The sequence below is a fragment of the Erinaceus europaeus genome, chromosome 8 (assembly GCF_950295315.1).
Source record: "Erinaceus europaeus chromosome 8, mEriEur2.1, whole genome shotgun sequence".
NCBI lineage: Eukaryota > Metazoa > Chordata > Mammalia > Eulipotyphla > Erinaceidae > Erinaceus > Erinaceus europaeus.
Window position 1 is genome coordinate 70,733,109 of NC_080169.1, and position 22,049 is coordinate 70,755,157.

Below are 22,049 nucleotides of genomic sequence, written 5' to 3' on the forward strand. Positions count from 1 at the left end.
AGTTCAAATATGTCACCTTATTTGCTATTAAGTGAAAATGTGTAAACAACATGCTGTTTTCTCCATATTTCTTCATAGTCTTCCATTCCTCCTTTAAAGACGTACCTTTAAAGACTATTTCCCTTCATTTGGGAAGAAGTAGGTTGTATTCATTGTTATTTATAGCCAGAGTTTATTTAAAGGAGAGGCTCACACTCTGGAAGCTGCCCTCACCTTCTGTCTGTGTAGGAAACACTTCCTGAAGGTACAAGCATGTGGTAGTTGATCCGTTTAGCAGTCGTGTGTATGTTTTCCCCCATAGGAAATTCCTGGATTAGCCCATGTAACAGAAGAAATCACGTTGCCTCTTATGAAGGTAAGTTTTTTTTTTTTTTTTTTTTACAGGGGCTTCAACAGTACAGACATGAAGATGACTGCCTGAATAGCCTGTATGTTTGACTGGAATGAGACCTTGCTACCCCAAGCATGATGGTGGCTCACAAAGAGCTTGCAAATTGTTGGGGGTGGCGGTTGGTAGGAAACAGAGGCAAGGAATAGGATTTGAGCTCTCTCTCTCTCATATTTCCTAAGTAGTTGAGTAGTCACTAGGGATGATATTAAGGCAAAACTTAGGAATGCTCTTTGCAAATGGAAGTTTTCTGAAGACAGAGAATTACGGAGTTCAGTGTAAATCACAGAGAACTTGCATTTGCTACTGCTCTTCAAACCAGTTCAGAAGTAGAGAGTCTGTAAGTTCACTTTTTTCAGATTTTATTTTATTTTAATTTAATTTAATTTTACTTTTTGTCATCTCTGTGGTCAGACACTTTTTTTATGGAGGGAGGGGAAGAGAAAGAGATACCACAACACCAAAGCTTCCCCCAGTGCAGTGGGTGCTGAGCTCGAACCTAGGTTGCATTCATGAAAAAGCAGGCACACTAGTCGGGTGAACTGCCTTACCAGCCAGAAATTTATTGTTTTCTTTTCATCTTATTTGTTCTGTCACCTACACACACACACACACACACACACACACACACCTTAAAACCATTAAGCTGTGTGGGGATCATCTCATTTCCTTCTGGTTCTAACAACATCTTTTCTGTTTGCCATGTGTGGCCTGTCTTGGATCTGTGTGATCTCAGTCAGGTCTCTGAACACCTCCTTCCTGTCCTCTCAGCAGTAGCTATTAGTGTCTTTCTGCCCTTTTGTGGCTTCAGGAGAGATTCTTGAGTACAATGGGGAGAATGGGGTGGGGATGGGTGAGTAGACATGAATATGTGGGTACTTAAAACCAGGGAGAGTTTAACACTGTTTCCTTGAAGCTCCTTTGTTATTCTTGGCATTACCTCCTGTTAATTATAGCTTGGTATGTACTGGGAAATCTCAGCTTTTGGCAGCAGGCAGTTTAATGTGTGCTTCCTTTTATTTACATTTAATTCTTTTGGATCCTGGAAGGGTAGGTCAGGTCTGGGCTGTTGGAGAGAAAACCAAGAGGCATCAAGGTGATGGTGACACACTGGGAGTGAGAAGGGTTGTGGTTAGGGTGGATCTAGTGATCCTAAGAAGGATCCTTTAAGAAGAGAATAATAAATGGCCTTGGAGATGGCTCTTTGGATAAAGCATTGAACTCTCAAGCATGAGGTCCTGAATTTGATCCCCAGCATTGTATGTGTCAGTGATGCTCTGGTTAAAGAAGAGAATGATGCCTTCTTCCAAGAGAGAAGTGTGAGGCTGCTGTGAGCTCTAGCGAAGTAGGAAAATGAAGGGAAACGAAAAGTTTTATCAATAACTTAAGACGTTCTTATAAAAAGAACCTTTTATTTTTATTTCATTTCATTGTCTTTGCCCCTACAACTAATCCTACCAAATCCATAATGAGTTTAATGGGCAAACCACAAGCCACTGCAGCAAATTTCAGAAAGAAAGAGAAGTCCTGTCAGTTTAATTGCCGTAGAGTATTATTGAGTGAAAGACTATGACAATTTTATAGCCTTCAATAATTATTCCCAAACTGACATTCAGAAAAAGTTGGGATAATTTGCACTGTTACAAGAAATTTATACTTAATCTGTTTTACTCTCATCAACAAAATGTATTTTCATTTAAAAATTAAACAGGATGATAAAAGGTCCTTTTTGAAGTTGGAAAATTTCACTGTTAATTTTTATTAGTGTTTTTAATAATTTTTATGGGGGGTTAATGGTTTACAGTGAATGACTATTCATTGACACATGGGTACAATTTCTCATCTCCCTGTGGAAGTTCTCTGCAGAACATTCTCACTTACCATGTAGTTCTATTTACATCATCATGCACCAGAACCCAAGGTTCTCTTCAGCCCCGCCCACCCCCTCCATCCCCAGAGTCCTTTTCTCTGATGTAACATACCATGCCCAGTCCATTTTCATTTTGTGTTCTCCCTCCCCCTCCCTACAAGTGAGATCATTCAGCATTTGTCCTCTTTTTGGTTTATCTCCCTTCGCATGATGTCTTCAAATTTCACCCAAGATGATTCAAAGAAGCTAACTTCATCATTTTAAACAGCTAAGTAGTATTCCATTGTGTATATATACACCACAGTTCTGATCTATCATTGGTCATTTGGGTTGCTTCCAACTTTTGGCAATTACAAATCATGCTGCTGTGAACATAGGTGTACATAAATCTTTTCTCATAGGTGTTTTTGTTTCCTTTGCATAAATCCCCAGGAGAGAAACTGCTGTGTCTAGGGTAGGTCCATTTCTAGCGTTCTCTTAAATCTCTAGACTATTAAAATTTTTTTTTTTTAAATTGTTGGTTTTTTCTGCTAGTACAACTTGGTTTTGCTTTGGAGAGAAGTATCTTATTTTTGTATTTGTTGCTATTTGTTTTGTCTTATTTTGTTTCTGTGTCTAAAATGATGCATTTATACATCCACTGTTTTGTTTTGTTTTACAAAATTACATATCCACAGGAGTTTGAATCCATACCATTCCCACCACCAGAGTTCTGAATCTTCAGTCTTTCCACTGCAAACCACAATTCCCCCAAGGTTGTAGACATGGGTCAACCATCATCTCTACAACTATCTGTTTACAGTTATACATAAATGTCCCCCTTTTTCTTCCTGATCCAATCCTTTCTTTCTCTCCAAACCACTCATGACATCATTACTACCTCCATATGTCCCTCTCCTTTTCCTTCTCTCTCTCTGGGTGCTGATGGAGCTGGAGTTCAGAGCCCTCTTATCATATGGATCAAGGTTGTTATTGCGGTGCAGAAGGTAGGAGTTCTGGCTTCTGTAATTGCTTTTCTGTTGGACATAGGTATTGACAGGTTGATTCATACCCCCAACCTGTTTCTGTCTTTCCATAGTGGGCAAGAGCTCTGGAGGTGTGAGGATGCAGGACACATTAGTGAGGTCATCTGCCCAGAGAAATCAGGATGGAGTCATGGTAGCATCTGTAACTTGGTGTCTGAAAGGTGGTAGGACAAATGTTGAGACAAAATGATTACTGAGCAGAGACCAAATAGAAATAGAGCAGATGAGATAAGGGATCTTGGTGGAGAAGAAAGCTAGGAAGCCATTTCTATGATGTTTCTAGGTACACACAACTAGAATAGTTTTACTTGAGTTTGGTAGCTAGCCTGAAGTTGGATAAGAATATTGTCTGAGAGAATGGTGTCAGAGAAGAGGAAAAGGCTATAAAGTTGGATTAGGGCAGTGAGTAGCTTCTTCAAAAAAAACCATTCTGTGACTAAAATTAACTATTTATCTCTATCCACCTGACCCAGGGCATATTTATATTTATATATTTATATTTAGCATCAAAGCCTGTGTAACCTCGAAGTCCCTATTGGTCTAAGCTCACAGCTCATGATCACAGCTGGGAACATTGCAAGGTACACTTATTTCAGGACCAGTTTTCCATCCTACCATTGTTGCTTTATGGTGAGGGCAAGATGCTGGGAGGTCCCAAAAGATGCCATTTCTGTTGGAACATCCAATGTTTTTCTCTTCCACATTCACACTGTCCTCTCACTTTTTCTTCTCTCCCCAAATATCTCTAGCATCTGGCAGTGGAAACAGTTGTTTTCCATTAACCACTGCAGACATGCTTGAGATGTGTTTGGTGATTCCACATAGATCCATATGCTTAGAAGAAGTACTGCCTCGTGTTTGAACTGTAGCTCTCTTCACAACCCTCCCTGTACACACAAAGGGTCAGTCAGAGAAGGCAGAGGTGAACTGCTGGGGCTGGCTTTGGGTTCAGGAGAAGGTACTGGGTTTGGTTTGGCCGGCTCCTCCATGCCATACCCATCACCTAGCTTGGAAGACTAATTAGTACCTTCCAGTTCACAGGACAACTCTCATTTGTTTTTCCATTTTCCCTTTCTTTCTTTCTTTCTTTCTTTCTTTCTTTCTTTCCTTCTTTCTTTCTTCCTTTCTTTCTTTCTTTATTTAAAAAAAAGAGACCTGTTTCTCTATTTTCACTTGCATAATATCACTCACTGTTAGTGACTGTTGATACATTGCCTTTGACCTGCTTCTTGTACCCCAACAACCAGCTTGATTATACTGTGACAGACCTGGATGCAGCGACCTCTCCTGCCCTCTACAGTTGCCCTCTGCCCTTCCAGTGACTGTCCTTGCCATGCTTCTCTGATAGGACTTGGAAGTGAGCTCCAAGTGTATGGATCACAAGTCACCTTTTGATTGTGAACTGGCTGCCAGACTTTAAGGTTCCCCTGTTGACTCTGCACACACTTGTTTCTAGTCTCCTTGGTAGTTTGCTGCCCTGATAAGAAGTTCTGAGAAGGAAGAGCAAAATAAAACTAGACAAGTACTTTCCTTCTGCTCTCTCTGTAAACAACTGAAGTGTGTAGTGGAGTACTTTGCAAATGTTTAATATAGGATCATGCGCTCTAGCCAGTACAAACCTGCTAAAGTAGAAGTTTATTACCTTCAAGACAAAGGACTTCCTTACTTCATAAATTTTTTCAAAAGGGTTTTAAAAAGTTGAATCAGACCTATATTGAAACAAAGTCCTTTCCTTGAAAGGAATGTCGTCAAGAAGGGCCTTCCTAGAGACGATTCACTCCTTTGTAGCATGTGGGTTCCTCTGTGAAAGTCACCACTTTCATAAAGGATCAACTACTACCCTTCACTTTATAGTGAGAAGGGCAACTAGTAAAACTGAGTGAGGAATAAAAGAAAAGAAAAGTTGTAACTTACTTGAATATAGAGATAAAAGTAAATGAGTGGCCTGAGGACCAGATTTCAGACCGAGCACTACATGGGAACACCATGGATGCTGTCAAGAGAAACTCCATGAAGAGCACAGCAGTGCTGTGGTGTCTATTTGTCTATCCCCCTTTCTGAATTACAGTGAAAAAATGAAGCTAGCCCAGGAAAAATGGAATCTTAGAGACTCCCTACACCACACACACACACACCACACGCAACATGAGACACACATACAACACACAACACACACACAATGCAGACAGTTGATCCCTGAACTCTTTGTTGTCCAGCTTTCTTTGAGCAGTTTGAAAATTAGCCATGTTAATCATGAAGCACTTATAAAGATATACACACCTGAATCTTTATTTAAAATTTTTTACTGGGGCATTAGTGGTTTATAGTGATAGTAAAATACAGTGATAGTAGTTTGTACATGTGTAACAATTCTCAGTATCCCACACAGCAATTCAATCCCCATCATAACTGAGTCTTTTATGCAATAAAATGTAATGTTTAAGGGTGAATATATTCCCTTGGCTTAAGAAATCATTTAGTTTTTAGCAACTAAAGGATGACAAAATTATACTTAAATCATATATCTCTACTTTAAAACCAAGCAAGTAGTATGGGGAGGTGTCTTAGTGCATTAGAGCATAGGACATGCAGTTGCTAGGACCCAAGTTCAGTCTCCAACACTGCCACATGCCAGAGCTGAGTGATGCTCTGATCTCCTCTCTCTTTCTTCCATATAAATAAATAAATAAATAAATAAATTTTTAAAAAAGGTCAAATCAGCATAGCACAAATATAGAAAAGGAATCTTTTTACCAAAGTCCTAGTTCCTTCCTTCTTTCCTTCCATCCTCTTCCTTCCGCTCTTCCTTCCTTTCTTCCTTCCTTCCTTTCTTCCTTCCTTCCTTCTTTCCTTCCTTTCATTGCCACCAGACTTATCGCTGGAGCTCAATGCCAGCACTACGAGTTCACCACTCTAAGGACCCACACAGATTTGAGTATTTTTTTTTGCCTGAGCCTGATAGCTAACATGCAGGTGGGCTGAAAGTATTGTCTGGAAAGATGTTGTCAGAGTTGGAAATTGGACTAGAAAGCTGAATCAGGACAGATATCCTCCTCACCTACTACCTATTTCACTTCCCTCAGTCACTCACTCTAAGCCTAGCCCTGTAAGATAAAGTAAGGACTACAAAACTTGGGTAAGGGCAAGAGACCGGCATATTTTTTATGATGGTCCTTTTGGTCACTACCAGGCCACTCCATCATCTGGGGCGCTAGTCAGTGAATCCTGGGATTCCCACACAGACATGATGGGCCTAGACCTCTGAACAAATTCCTCTTTCCACCATCATTGTTAATTTCCATCAGGAACAACATCATAAACCCTCTTGTGGTCTTCTACAGGATTTTGCCCTCCATGTAGAATAACAGTCGTAGAAACTGCCCCACTCTCTCAAGGGAGGCTGGGTCAACATACACTGCCACTTGAGGAAGACAGGTCCTGAAATGAGTGCAGCCTAGAATGTTCCTAGCTATGACCATGGAATGTGAGTTCAGACTGACAGGGATGCAGAGGTTACACAGGCTCCTGTGCTAAATATGAATAGATATGGGCCCTGGGTCAGATTGATGAGGTTTACAGTTAAGTGTGTTTATATATTTTTCCCTATTTAGAAGCTAAAAATACTGTTTTAAAACAACACATTCAAAATTAACCTTTGACTTTGGACTGCAGAATTGAGGTTGTGACTTGGGCACACAGGATGAAAGGGTCTGGTGGGTGGTGGTGGGCGGATATGACACTTTGCTGTTAGAAGTGGGGGGTGTGACAACTTACTTTTGAGAGGTGTGAAAAGGCAGTCTTGAAATTTGTGCAGTGATATAAACCTGTAAACCAGTTACCTCGAAAATAATTGTTTTGAATTGTCAGAGCAATCATAGAACTAAGTGCTTTTTTCCCCTTGACCACTCTCCCTCATATAGGCAGATAGACAACCATTATCTTATTGCTTAAAAGTGTTGTATCAACAGTGCTCTCTCTGCAAACTGTGCATTATCAACAGTGCAATTGTTTGTGACTTTTAAAAATTAGAGTTGTTATGGCCTGGGAGGTGGCTCAGCAGCTAGAACCTTAAACTTGTGTGAAGTACTTCACATATGCTGGAATGATGCTTTGATTCTATTTTTCTTTCTCATTAGTAAGCAAATACATCTTTAAAATATTAGAATTGGATTTGGTGGTGGCTCACTCAATGGGGTGCACATGTTAGCCTGTGCAAAGACTGAGCTTCAAACCCCCAGTTCCCACATGCAGTGTTTTAGGTGTTTCTCCTCTATGTCTCTCTTTCTCTCTATGCCTCTCAACATCTAAAGGAAGGGAGCTTGGAAGGGATGGAGGGAAGGAAGGAGGGAGGAAAGAAAATGACCACTGGGAATGGTGAAGTTGTGTAGGCACTGAGCCCCAGTGATAACCCTGGTAGCAGGAAAAAAAAAAGAAGAATTGTTGCTTTGATCTTAACAGGGTAGCATCCCCAGAAATGTCAGTTGCTTTGTGAGAAAGTATCATTGATTTTCAAAAGTTCAGTTTGTATCTGTATGATATTGTGCTATAACATATATATATATGGTGTTCATCCACAGTTCCTGCCATAGTGTTCCTTAAATCCTTGTGATTTCCCAAGTGTTAATAGCTAGAGGAGCATATTTTCTTATGTGCTCCAAGTTCTTTAAATGGCTCCAGAGCATCAAGGTGACATGAGATTCTTTTGTTATTTATAACAAACCCCTTTCAACCAAACCAGAGTTTGTCAATTAGGTGACATTTGGAAAGCCCTTGGGGTGGGACAGCTGCAGTTACCTAGGGAACCAATCGTGGATGAGAGATGGGGGAGCAGGAACTCTCAGCCCTATCCCTGAGGCCAGCAGATGTGCCTGGAGGTTGAGTTCAGTTGCCGGTGGTTAATGATTTCATTAGTCAGGCCTTTGTAATGAAGTCTCCTTTAAAACTGAAGTAGTTGTTCAGAGAGCTTTCAGGCTGGCTGGACAAATAAATGGTGATGCAGGGAAGGTGGTGTACCTAGAGGGCACAGGAGCTCTGGGTCCCTTCCCACCGGTTTTCCTTCTGAGTAGCCAGCCTTCCTTTCCTTTCTCCCTCTTTTTCATTATCCCCCCCAATTTCATTGTCACTTTGTTCAGAAAATGTTGCTTTCCAAATTTACAAATGTTGATTTCCTAAAGTGGGTGTCCGTACTGGTGTCCTTTCCCAACAAGCCAGTATATTGTAAGAGAACTGCTTTCCTGATTTCTGTTAGCTGCTCTACTGAAATTTTGAATGCAAAGGAAGGGATCCTAGGAGCTTTTGACATAAGTGGTCAGTCAGAAGTAGGGGTCAAACAAGTGGACTTGATTGATGATGGCACTGTAAGAGGGAGAAGGTATTCCAGGCAGAAACTGTTGTCTCCAGACAGAAATTGAGCTAAATTGGTGTTAGAGAATTGCTTGATGTGAGGGATAATCCTTCACATATTTTGTGACCAGACATAAAGACATCTGTGAGAAGACTATTATGGTAGGGCGAAGAAGAGAGGGAGGGAGTGATATAGATAGATAATTTCCTATACAACCCAATTGGGACAGTGAGTTTAATTAATATTATAAAACATAATTTTAAGGGGCTGCAAATAAACACTACTTATTAGATTACTTATTATAAACAGAGTTTCAGGCTGGTAAATTCATTCCTATTATGTCTATAGAGATGAGGGTATGTTTAATCTACTTCCCAGATGATGACATTGAGGGACAGACTCCAGAATCAAGAAATTTTATTTTTTTTCCCATTCTTTCAACCACTAGGTTGTACTGTTCTTTTAGTTTTGGTTGGAGACAGTATTTAATTCCCAAAGTAGACAAGAAAGAAATAGCTTATCACTGCATTGGCTGGTTGTGAGATGAAATAATTTAGAGACATGTTTATTAATTACATTAAAAGTATATCCCTTCCAATGGAGGAGATGGGACACAGAACTCTAGTGGTAGGAACTGTCTGGAATTATACCCCTGTTGTCTTACACTCTTGTTAATCATTATTAAGTCACTAATAAAATTAAAATAAACGAATAGAGCCTATTAAATATGACAGAGGACTAGCAGATGGTCAAAGAAGAGATCTTTTTACTAAGTGATGGGGAGGAGGAAGTTCATATGTTAACTTGAAACTTTGCATTTTTAAATATATTTTATCTATTTATTGGATAGAGACAGAAAAACCAAGAGGGAAGGGGAGATAGATAGACAGACAGACAGACATTCATAGCACTGTTTCACTACCTGTGAAGATTTCTCCTTGGAAGTGTGGGCTTGAACCCTGGGTCCTTGCATATGGCAATATGTATGCTCTGAAAGATGTGTCACCACTTGGCCCCTTGAGACTTTGCAGTTATAACATACTGTCCCAGTAGCAGGAAACCTCTGGAGTTCTAGTCACTGGTCCTGTGTTTGAATGCTCTTAGAGTGTTTTGACTTGTTATGATGTCTTGATAACTGTATGGTCACACAGACATTTCTGTTTTATCGTGTCTGTGCTGGAGGTGTAGCAAATCACTGTGCTTCTCACCTCAGCGGATACTGAGGCAGTATCCACTGAAGAGCCAAACTGGATCAGTGCCTCAGCTCTACTAATTAAGCTCTGGCATGGAGAGTAAGATTTGCTCTGAATTGGCCTCTGTTACTTTAAAGAAGATTCTGGTTAATCAGAAGAAGTAGGACTATAGCCAGAGGGTCTTTTAGAAATGAAAGGCAGCTGTTCTCCCCCCCCCCCACGCAGTAATTTGCAGATAAACTACTACCACTGGACTTAAAACATTTTTTTTTAAATCAATTGGTAATACAAATTATAAATGAGAAACAAACTTAGTATGACTCTTTGGTATGTTTACTCAGCTAATAATAGTGATAAGCTGCATTTGGTAATTATTTCAAATCATCCCAAGGGACAAAATGAGATTATTTCTGAGGAAGACATTTGGAATAACTTTGTAATTTCACAGAGTCAAAAGTGAAAACTCCTCTTGTGCAGATAAATGCTCTTAGGTCACTTCTTGATTTTATGACTTCTAACAGTAGACTCTTCCAGAGATAGCTGAATTGATGGACTTTTTCATAAAGCATTTTTGTATATTGTTTTGAAGGGCTTTGAATTATTTAAAGTAACTGGCCATTTGTTTCCTGTACTGTTGTGGCTTATACATTGCTTCACCACAGGTGTCCCTGATGAATAATGTACCACTTAGAACTCAACTGGTTTACATTTTTCTTTTATTTTTTTAAAACTAGATTAAATTTATTCTAGTTTTTCTTTTTTTTAATATTTATTTTATTTATTTATTCCCTTTTGTTGCCCTTGTTGTTTTATTATTGTTGTTGTTGTCATTGTTGTTGGATAGGACAGAGAGAAATGGAGAGAGGAGGGGAAGACAGAGAGGGGGAGAGACAGACACCTGCAGACCTGCTTCACCGCCTGTGAAGCGACTCCCCTGCAGGTGGGGAGCCGGGGTTCGAACCGGGATCCTTATGCCGGTCCTTGTGCTTTGCGCCACCTGCGCTTAACCCGCTGCGCTACAGCCCGGCTCCCTCTAGTTTTTCTTTTAACCAGCTCTGGGTTATAGGTGGTAAGGGTGGGGGGTTGAACCTGGGACTTTGGAGCCTCAGGCACAAAAGTCTCTTTGCATAGCCATTATGCTATCTAAACTCCACCCCCCCATTGTCAACTGGTTTACTAAGTGCCCTGTAAGAGGAAGTGGCTTTCTGTGCCCCCAGGGTTGGCTATTGACCACAGCTTCTACTACCTCCCAGACCACTACATACTGTGTTGTAACATCTACAATTTCACCACTGAGCTTCTTTTGTTCTTGGATGTAGTGAACATGCTGGTGCTAAGTGAGCATTCTGAAATCCTTGGAAGACTGACCCTAACCTCCTCTTTATCCAGATACCATATTATTTAACAGCACAATCATGAGTCTTTAGACAATTTTGTCTATTCTATGTCAGTCTGTAAACCAGAGAGGAAAGCTGTGGAACCTGCAAGGGGACGGGAGGGAGACAGGGATTACCTGATTATGTTCAGATACTTTTAACAGCCACTTATTGAACATTAGGATAACTTGGAGGGAAATCTAAAACCCACAAGGCTGAGACCACATCCCAAACCAGTTAAATTTCTAGGTGAGAGAGCCCAGGTCTTTGCTGAGGCTGGGAATCGCAGCTTAAAACAGACATCTTCATTCACCACAGACAATGAAGCACTATTTCCCTCCTGCCCCTGCCTCTGATTTCTCTAATGCTATGCCTTTGTCTAAACCCAGAGTCCATGGAATTTTAATCGTTGCTCATTCCCTATGAAGACTATTTGGAATATTTATCTTCTCCCTCCCCTCCCCTCCTCTCCTCCCCCCTCCCCTCCCCTCCCCTCCTCTCCCCTTCCCTCTCCTTTTTTCTTTTTTGTCATTTGGTTGAAGACTTAATAGTTTATGGTACAGTTATTGATACATGGGTGTAATTTTTCATTTCCTCATGATAGACATCTGCAAAAACACTCACCCCCAACTCAGGTCCATTTTCACTTCTATGCACTTTAACCCAACACCCTCTTTAGCCCTTCCCTGCTCCTTCTTCTCCAGAGTTCTTACAACATACCCAGTCCAAGTTACACTTTGTATTTTCCATATCTGTTCTTGTTCCTTAAATTCTGTCTGTGAGATAATCTAGTATTTATCCTTCTCCTTTTGGTTTATCTCACTTAACATAATTTCTTCAAGTTCCAACCAAGATGAGGCAATGGAGGTGACAGTCAAATAGTGTACTGTGTATCTATACTACAACTATCCTAGCCACTATTCTAAATTGGGTATCTGGGTTGCTTCTAAGTTTAGGCTATTAAATAGTGCTGCTATCAACTGTGCTGCTATAGGCGTACATAGATTTCTTTGGGTAGATGTTTCTGTTTCCTTTGGATAAATACCCAAGAAAGAAATTGCTGTGTCATACTGTAGGTTTATTTCTATTTTATTTGTTTATTCTATGCTGGTAAAGAATATAAGGAAAGGAAAGGTTGTTTTTTTTTTTTTCATGGAGAAATGAGAAGGAAGGTAATTTGGCAGAGATATTTTTGTAGATTCCCTATGAGTGTGTGAGTGGGGTCCTGTGATAGGAAGATGGCATTTTGTCTGAGGGGAGAGGTCAACCAACAGGTTGAAGGGCTCCTGTTTCTCCCGGGAAAGGTTAAGTATTACTACCTCACTGTAATAGTATTCCAGTATTCTGACAAAGCAGACAGATGGTTAGTTTAAGTGGCCAGTAGATGTCACCACAACACCAGTTAATTTTGTAGCTATTTGGCATTGGTGTGATTCAAGTTAGTTACATAATGGGAAAGCTGTAGTGGCTTTCCTGTCAGGGACTGCCAAATGTCAACAGGATCTATTTTATTATTTTTGTTTGAAGAAGATCAAAGGGTGAATAAATGTTTGCCCATAATACACAAAACAAAAAGGAAAGAAAAGGTGAATGAAGTAAGATCAAGTGGAGAGTTTGATTTATATCCAATTTTATTTTAGTTTTATTTATTTATTTTTTACCAGAGCACTTCTAAACTCTGGCTTTTGGTGGTACAGGGGATTGAACATGGGACTTCCAAGTCTCAGGCTTGAGAATGTCTTAGCATAACCATTATGCTATCTCCCCCTGCCCTCAAATTTCAGTGTTTTAATCTTCTCCAGAAGTGATACTTTCTTAGAAATATATTTCCCCCCCTTTTTTTTTTAAAAAGAATTTATTTATAAAATGGAAATATTGACAAGCCCATAGGATAAGAAGGGTACATTTTCACACAGTTCCCACTATCAGAACTCCATATCCAATCCCTTCCCTTGATAGCTGCTTACCTATTCTTTATCCTCTGGGAGTATGGACCCAGGGTCATTGTGGGGTGCAGAAGGTGGAAGGTCTGGCTTCTGTAATTGCTTCCCTGCTGAACATGGGCATTGACAGGTCGATCCCAGCCTGTCTCTCTCTTTCCCTAGTGGGGCTGGGCTCTGGGGAGGCGGGGCTCCAAAACACATGGTGAAGTCATCTGCCCAGGGAAGATGCCCGGTTGGCATCATGGTATCATCTGGAACCTGGTGGCTGAAAAAGAGTTAAGATAGAAAGCAGAGCAGATTGTTGACTATTCATAAACCTAAAGGCAAGACTATTGCAGATGAAGATTTGTGTTCTCCATTTTGGAAAAGACAAGTAGGACTATTTTAGGTACAGTCCAAGGGGCCCATGACTTTCCTAGTTTTTACCTGAGCCTGACAGCTAATATGCTTTCTTTTATTTCTGGTGGAAGGAATGTTAATTGAGTAGCTTTTCAGGCTTCTTAAAAAACAAATTTCAGTTTTGTGAACTTCTCTCCAATATTTTAAACCAGGATATATATATATATATATATATTTTAATGGTGGGAATTGTATGGAATTATATTATTATTATCTTACAATCTTGTAAATCATTATTAAATCACTAATAAAAATTTTTAAAAAGTTGAATACACATGTACCAACAACTAACTGTATTTACTGTTGACTGTAAAGTATTAATCCCCTCAATAAAATATTTAAAAAAAAACAAGTTAATGGGGCCAAGTAGTGGCACACCTGATTGAGTATACATGTGCAAGGACCTGAGTTCAAGCCCCCGGTCCCCACCTGCAATGGGGGAAGCTTTACAAGTAGTGAAGCAGTGTTGCAGATGTCTCTCTTTCTCTCCCTCTTGTTCTCTCTCTCTCTCTCTCTTTCCAGGGATATTTCTGGGGGTTTGGGACCAGCCAGCACTACACATCTATTACTCCTGGCAGACATTTTTTCCATTTACTGGATAGAACAGAGAGAAATTGAGAGGGGTGGGAGAGAGAGAGGGAGAGAGAAAGACAACTGCAGACCTGCTTCACTGCTCATGAACCTTCCCCCTACAAGTGAGGAGCTCAAACCCAGATCCTTATGCTTTCTGCCATGTGTGATTAACAGGGTATGCCACCACTGGGACCCTCTTTCCCTCTCTGTCTCTCTTTTTCCTCTCAACTTCTCTGTTTCTGTCCAATAAATAAATAATTAAATAAATAAAAGACTAAAAAATAATATTAACCTGTAACTCACTTTATTGATACTTTAAAATGTGCTTTTAAATGGTTTTGACCATTCTTTCAAAAAGAATTTGAATAAAGTATTATTATTAATAATAAATAAATAAATAAATTCTTTTTCTGGGTAGAGGCATATTTTATTCAGGTTTTCTCATTTTTCTTGCAATATAGCCTAGTTCATTATCAACGTATATATAAGCTCACTTTGATTCTTAACTACACATTTTCCTCTTGACTCCAGTCCAGTCTTTTAGAAATACATCTACTTCATTGGTGAAGTATATAGCATAAATCTGCCTGTCTGCATTGATTTAAAAATATTTACTTGTTTATTTTAGAGAGAGAAAGAATAGAGCACCACTGAACTCTCAATTGCCATGGTGGCAGAGTTTGAACCTGGGACCTCTAGGGCCTTAGGCATACAAGTTTGGCATGCTACCAATAGGATACTCTCAGTTCTATCTACATTTATTTTAAAAATGATTTGTGTCAATATGTTCTCTAATGCTTAAATATATTGACATTGTACTTTATTTTAAAGTGGGCATAATTTATGCATTCTGGTTTCAGGGCAGTGTGATTCTACCACTAGTTCAAAGATTAAGCTAGGTTGTTACTTCATTCTTCTATTGGAATATTTCACAACTATATGTAAAACTTGTTTACTTCACCTTTCTGATTCCTAGGCTTTGGAGAAAAAAAATCTTTGGAAGTGCAAGAGTTTAGGAGGAAATAAACCTATCCCATGTGTTCTAAATCCTGTGGACATTCTCTGAGTGTGGCATTATTGATACAATCAAAGTCAGCAAAGTGGGTCTCTGGGGAGGAAATGACTTGATGTTTTCAATACAGGCTTCCATGCTTGGTCTCAACCCAGCGGAGTTAGTTATACAGGCGTTGGGAAATGAGAAGTAGTATTTTGTTGTAAAAGGGGGCTAGGGGGGGGGGCAGTAAATGGAAAAAAGCAAAACTCTGTATGTCTGTTTTAGAACTTCTATCCATTTGTCCTTGAAGGATTCACCAGAGATGCCACATAAGAACTGAGGAAATGAGGCAAGCCCAGCTTGGTAGCATGACTAGAATCATTCTTGCTGAGTAGTTTGGAGCTCAAATTGTGGGACTGGCTATTCATGCTTGCCAATGTTTTTTTTTTTTTTTTTTTTAATCTCCTACAGGTGCACAGTTTTAAAGGCTACTGGGAAAAACTGAATGCCAACCTGGAATATATTAGGTACTCCAAGTCCCACTTACGCTATAATAACAGCGTGATCAAGAGAGAGTGGCACAGACTCATCTCAGAAAAGGTATGCCTGGGTGCTTGAGAACAAATTGAGAAACAAAAGCATAATGAACGAGATGCAGCTCTTCAGTCACAAGGCTGGTTTATTATCTACAGCACTCTCCCCAGTTGCCAGATACTTTAAATTATTTTTTTAATATTTATTTATTTATTCCCCTTTGTTTCCCTTGTTGTTCTATTGTTGTAGTTATTATTGTTGTTGATGTTGTTGTTGTTGGATAGGACAGAGAGAAATGGAGGAGGGGAAGACAGAGAGGGGGAGAGACAGACACCTGCAGACCTGCTTCACCACCTGTGAAGCTTTTACACTGACATTTTAAAGCTCCCAATAGGCAGACAGAGGTCTCCCCCCCACCAAAGTTACTGTAGGGGCTTCTTGCCTGAACAATAAATCCACCACTTCTGGCAGCTATTTCTTCCTTTTTTGAAATTTGAGAGAGAGGAATAGGGCGAGAAAAATGAGAGACAACTGCAGCACTGCTCCACTACTTGAGAGACTGTTCCCTGCTGTCCTTGCAGGTGGAGACAGAGACTTTGAATCCAGGTCCTCATACATGCTAATGTTTGTTCTCTACCTAGTGCACCATCACCTGGCCCTGAGGTGCTTTGCTTAGTCTCTTTGGGAAGATATTCAAGTACAGAGGGGTTAAGGAGCACTCACAGCATGCTCCTAGCAGTAGTATTAATATCCAGGTCTAGATGTGTTCTTGTGTTACTTATATGGTTAAAAATTAATTTCAAGATATTCAAGTACTCACAAAATGGTTGTTGTTAGAGGTTATGAATGCCAAAAAGAGAAAACTGGATGTAACTGACAATAAAGGTATAGCACAAAGGAGATATGTGGGATGATGGAATGATTTCTCCATCTTGGTGGTGGTACGTTGCTGCACAAATGATAAAATGATATAGAACTATATACTCATGGTGACAATGTCAATTCCCAGAATTTCATGTCATATTAAAGTGATTTGTATAGTATGCAAGCATTGGGGTGGCTGGGTGAAGTCTGCATGAGATTTCTCTGTGGCACTGTTGTATATAGTTGTATTTTATCTAGTGGCTGCCTCACAACTCTGTAAATCTATTTGCTGAAGTATAGTTTCAGAGTAAAATTTGGAAAAAAAGATGTAAGTAGTCTCTCTTTCTCTCTTTCTTTTCTGAGACTAGCAACTTACACTGTGTTATTTTCTTGATATAAAAAACTATCACCCCCCAAAAAAAATTTACGTTTCATACCTCTGATGTATTCTCACTCCTAGAAAAACAACAAAAGGGGATCCAATGCATATGTGAGGAATATTCTTGATAATGCAACAAAGTGAGTAAACAAGAAGGACTATTGTGCGACTGAGAGTTTTATAATTACTTTGTTGGCTACGTTTCATGGAGGAAGCCTAGCTATTGTTTTACACTGTGAGTAAAATGATGCCGTCAGTGTTATGAGTGCAGCTAATTGGGCCCTATTTTAGAATTTTGTGGTAGAGTTCCTAGTGGGAAAGTTTACATATTAAATCATAGAGACTTGCATCCTAGGGGCAGATAAGGGATAAGCAACAAAACTCTTGTTGAGTACCTTGTGGAGAGGAGGGTACAGACAGTAGGTTGATTTTTAAAACATGTTAGTGGGCTGGAAAGCTTATTCTTATTTTGAAAGCCTACTTTCTGAATAGATGAGTCACTCAGAGTGCTACAAGCACATTCCAAATTCTGTTCTTTTTTCTGTTCCCATTATTTCTAATAACTGAGAACTGCAATTGTTCTAAATTATTGCCATCATTTTCTCTAAGGGGTTTTGTGATTTTATAATTGCCTCATGTGGCTTTTTCTAACTAATGTTTCTGAGGTTTTTTCAGCAGCCTGAGAACAGTTTCTGTAGTGGTTTTATGGTTGTGTTAAGGAGGATATCTTTGTATAGTCTTGTAGTCTTTTATATGATAATGCTTCTTGTGTGGATAATGTTGGATCATTTCTTTGCAGGGTTATTTCAACCCTAGAAGCAAGACATTTGGGTAAGAAATTGGGTAATTACCTTGTAATAAAGCTTTCTGGATTTAAGTCAGTGGCTGGCTTATAACACTCTTACCTCTGCACGTTAACAAGACTATCACTTCCAATAGTGCAGTAAAGGCAATGTCCTTTAATGCTTTCCTGTCAGAGTGGCAACTCAGTTCCTTTCAAATTTTTCTTGGCAGACACTTCAGGGACAGTGAATAGATATGCTTTTGCTGGAGAAGTCTCTGGGTGTTGATCTGAATAATGTGCCCTCTGGTTTGACTCACAGAATGCACTGGAGCTGTTGTCTTGGCTGAGAATTGCTTTAAAAGAATCTATGCTCCTTTCATTTTGGTTTAACACTTGGGCACTCACTGGGATAAGTGATAAGATAAGAAAACTCTAAATAAGTAATGTGGTTGTGGTAGTAGAGCAACTGTTACCAGGCTAGGAAGGATTGTATTTGTATTACAGCTGGGCCACATGCTATTTGTGTGCTTTTAGGTAGGTGTTTATTGTTCTTCCCAGGAAAGGCAAGGGAAGAAGGTGAGGAGACAGGGGTAATGTATATAGTTTCTTTTATAAAGGCTCAGTATAAGCAGCATGCCTGAAGTGGCTGCCTCATCATCTGTGAATGAGAGAGTAATGCTAACACATCAGATGTAAAACCAGATGGCACTTGTGCAATTGTACAGTGCAGAGGGTGAAGAGCTAGCTCAGGAGCGAGAATGCATAGGGGAAAGAGCAGTTGAAAGAAGTTTCCCACAGAGGGTAACCTTGAATTAGTCTTGACAAAAGGAGACACTCACCCAGAGAAGAGAACGCAAAACATATACAGGACCCAGGCTTCTCTGTGGTTTAGTCAGTGGAACATTTCATGCCTTGTAAAAAATTAACCTTCATTGAAACAAAAAAGAAAAAAACTGTTTTTATATCACACTTCTGTTTTCTGAGCCTGGATGTCCAGTGATATGTTGGTTGACCTTAATGGAAACATTTTACATAGTGCATTGACGCACATCCTGGAGTTGTGGAGACAGCCCACCAGAATTGTCACCACATACTTGTTTAGGGGAAAATACATCTCTACTTATGGTATACCTGGTCATACTTGTCTGAAGCCAGAGGTTGTGCCACTAGCACCGGCAGAAGCTTTTGGCTGGAGTCCTGCCCAGCGGACAGAGACATGAGTGTGTGAAATTCAGGCTGCCCATCACTCCCCTGACCCCCTTGATTGGTAGGAGGTTTGCAATATGGGAAATGTCACCAGTCTGGTTGAGGTTTCTGTCGCACCCTGTTAGTGTTCTTCTGGCTTATGTGCTCCGACACCTCTCTGCATCCTGTTTCTGGTCATTTTCCCTGGACTGGTCGATAGGGAAACTTCCCCTTCCTTTCACATGGCTTTGTTATTTCTAATAAGAATGCTGCCACTGCCATAAATGGAATACTTTGTGTGAAATTTAGGAATCCTGGGATCAGGGTTTTAAATTGTTTCATCTAAATCACAGTTTGTGTAGGACCTTGATAAGGTTTCTCTAAGAGCATTTATGTCTCCCACAGAGAATTGTCAGTCCACTGATAGGAGCAGTTTTGCTCTCTTGAACCAGCCTAGTGCCTCAAGTTCCTGAGAGAAAGAGTGGGGTGCAGGTGCTGTCTGAAGTGTTGGGTCACATCTTCCTGTATTTGCCTTACCAACCTTGCTTGTTCACTGCAAATTGTGGAGAAAGTGCCATTGATTTAACCTTATTTGCCACTTTCTCATCTTGCTGTAGCTACCTTTTCAGTCCAATAACTTGTGCCAGTTAGTATTATTTGCTACAATAATGGATCAGCCCCCTCAGCTCAGTAACTGAGTCACCGTTTCTAGTAAAACAGAAGTGGTAAGTTTTATTTTTTTAATTTCTAAAAATATTTTTATATTACAGAATTACATGTCAACAGGGGTTTGAAACCACACTATTCCTACCACCAGAGTTCTGAATCTCCATTCTCCTCACTGAAATCTTTCTTGGTTTTTACCACTCTTTGTTTCATAGAGCTCTCTGTGGCTTACCTGACTGATAAGTTCAGCTTATAGGACTAGGTCATATTTATCTAATGAAAATTTTTCATCCTATCAAAAAAGTGTTATATTTTTCCAATGACTCAAAGAAGGGAAATCCACACTGATTTCCCTACCTTCTAGGCCATTTCCTGAAAAATCACCCTCCTTGTCTATTGATCCGTCTAATTTCAGGGCCAAGATTAATACCCCTCTTCCAGGAGGAAGACAAATGTCAGAGGCTGCTTATAGGACTGGTAAGTGGGCTTACAGTGGGCTGTGTGGGAACTGGCAGTCACTGGGTTCCAGAAAAGGGGAAAGTGCTAAATTGCTTACTCAAACCTCTTATTCTGATTTTTTCCTCCAATTCAACCTATAGTCATTGTTAACTACTGCAGGTTGAGTTTATTTCATGATAAGCAACACATATGTGATTTCTGACTTCTGGGAATTGGTAGTTGAGTGGGGGAGGCATACAACTCAATCGTCTCATTCAGTATTATCATTACAAAACCATCAAAGGAAAATGTAGCTCCAATGTAAACTCTGGCATTTGTTCTGAGAATTAAAAATAAAGCATAAATGGGATGAAGAATAGCTCATCTGGCCAGGTGAGCACTTTGTCATTTGGCAAGGCTTCTTCCTGAGTTCAAGCCTCAGTACCACAGGAAGTGTCATGTCCATGGAAGAAGCTTCAGTGCTGTGGTGTGTCTTGCTTTCCTTCTTTATCTGAAGTAAAAATAATGTAAAAGGTGGACCTGGCAACAGTGACATAGCACATGCTCTAGGCCCCAGCACTATAAACAAACATTTGTTTTTAGAAAGAGGGAGAGAGAGAAAGAGAAAGGGGGGGGGAGAGAGAGACTGAAGTTTCTTTTAGTATGGCAGGGAGAAGAGAAACTGAAGTTTCTTTTAGTATGGCAGGGGACATGCTCAGACCTGTGTCATGCACTTGGCAAAACAGCACACTGTCCAAGTGAGCTAGTTTTCTGAGTCATAAATATTTTTTTTTAAGTCCCAGCAGACTATTCTTCTCAAGAAGTACTACTACAAGGGAGTCATAGTAAATATAAATTAAATTAAATTAATTCAAGCATAAAATTGATAATAAACCCATAATCTCTAAACAATGAAAGAGGTATCTGGAAAGTCTAGTAAAATATCGGGTTGTTGGAAAAATAATGATGCATTTTTTTCTTTTTTTTTACTTTTTATTAATTTAATGTTGATTTACAAAATTATAAGATAATAAGGGTATAATTCCATAACATTATCACCACCAGAGTTCTGTGTCCTCATCCTCTCCACTGGAAGCTGCAGTAGTTCTCCCATGGTCACTGATATGGGTTAACTTTATAACCATCTATAACATTAACTATAATTTTTGGCCCATTTTTTCGTACATTCATACCTTCACTTCCTTTCTAAGTTACACCTATGCCTATTACTATTTCTGAGTGTCTTTCTTTTTTCCCTCATCTCTGGGATAAGGGAAAAAGTGCGCGGTTTCTTCTGGTGTTTCCTTTTCTGTGATGGTACAAAAACAAGATTACTGGTGACACACACACTTTGGGTCCTAGTGGAATTTGGATTCAGAGCCCTGTGATCTTGTCCACCTATCCTTTACTGCTCTGAAAGTATGGAACAAAGTTCTCTTTGGGGTGCAGAAAGTAGAAGGACTGGCTTCTGTATTTTCTTCTTCACTAGACATGGGCCTTGGCAGGTCAATTCAAACCCCTAGCCTGTTTTTGTTTTTTTTTTTCTAGTGGAGTAGGACTCTGGAGAGTTGAGGTTCCAGGACACATCTGTCCAGGGAGGTCAGTATGAAACCACAGTAGCATCTGTAATTTGGTGCTAAAAGGCAGAAAGATAAAAAATGTTTAATAAACAAGAATCAAAAATTAGGAATAGAGCAGATGAGAATAATGATTTTAGGGTGGAAATAAGCTAGGAAGTCTATTTGACGTATGTTTCTAGGGGCCCATGTCTTTAGCAATCATTGCTTAAGCTTGATAGTAAACATAGAAGTGGATTAGAGGGAGTCGGGCTGTAGCACAGCGGGTTAAGCGCAGGTGGCGCTAAGCTCAAGGACCGGCATCAGGATCCCGGTTCGAGCCCCTGGCTCCCCACCTGCAGGCAGGTCCCTTCACAGGCGGTGAAGCAGGTCTGCAGGTGTCTGTCTTTCTCTCCCCCTCTCTGTCTTCCCCTCCTCTCTCCATTTCTCTCTGTCCTATCCAACAACAATGACATCAATAATAACAACAACAAGGGCAACAAAAGGGAATAAATAAATAAAAATAAATTTTAAAAAA

General features: G+C 39.9%; 1 protein-coding gene across 2 annotated transcripts in view; it reads left to right on the forward strand.

Moving 5' to 3' along the window:
- The window catches only part of GSAP (gamma-secretase activating protein), a 128,734-nt gene that overhangs the window by 83,574 nt on the left and 23,111 nt on the right, over positions 1–22,049 (forward strand). For both annotated transcript variants that reach the window (XM_007530798.3, XM_060196356.1), the window contains 5 exons: positions 302–355; positions 15,577–15,705; positions 16,964–17,022; positions 17,682–17,713; positions 19,933–19,994. In XM_007530798.3, the coding sequence (XP_007530860.1) occupies positions 302–355; positions 15,577–15,705; positions 16,964–17,022; positions 17,682–17,713; positions 19,933–19,994 (336 nt within the window). The remainder of the gene's footprint in view (positions 1–301; positions 356–15,576; positions 15,706–16,963; positions 17,023–17,681; positions 17,714–19,932; positions 19,995–22,049) is intronic.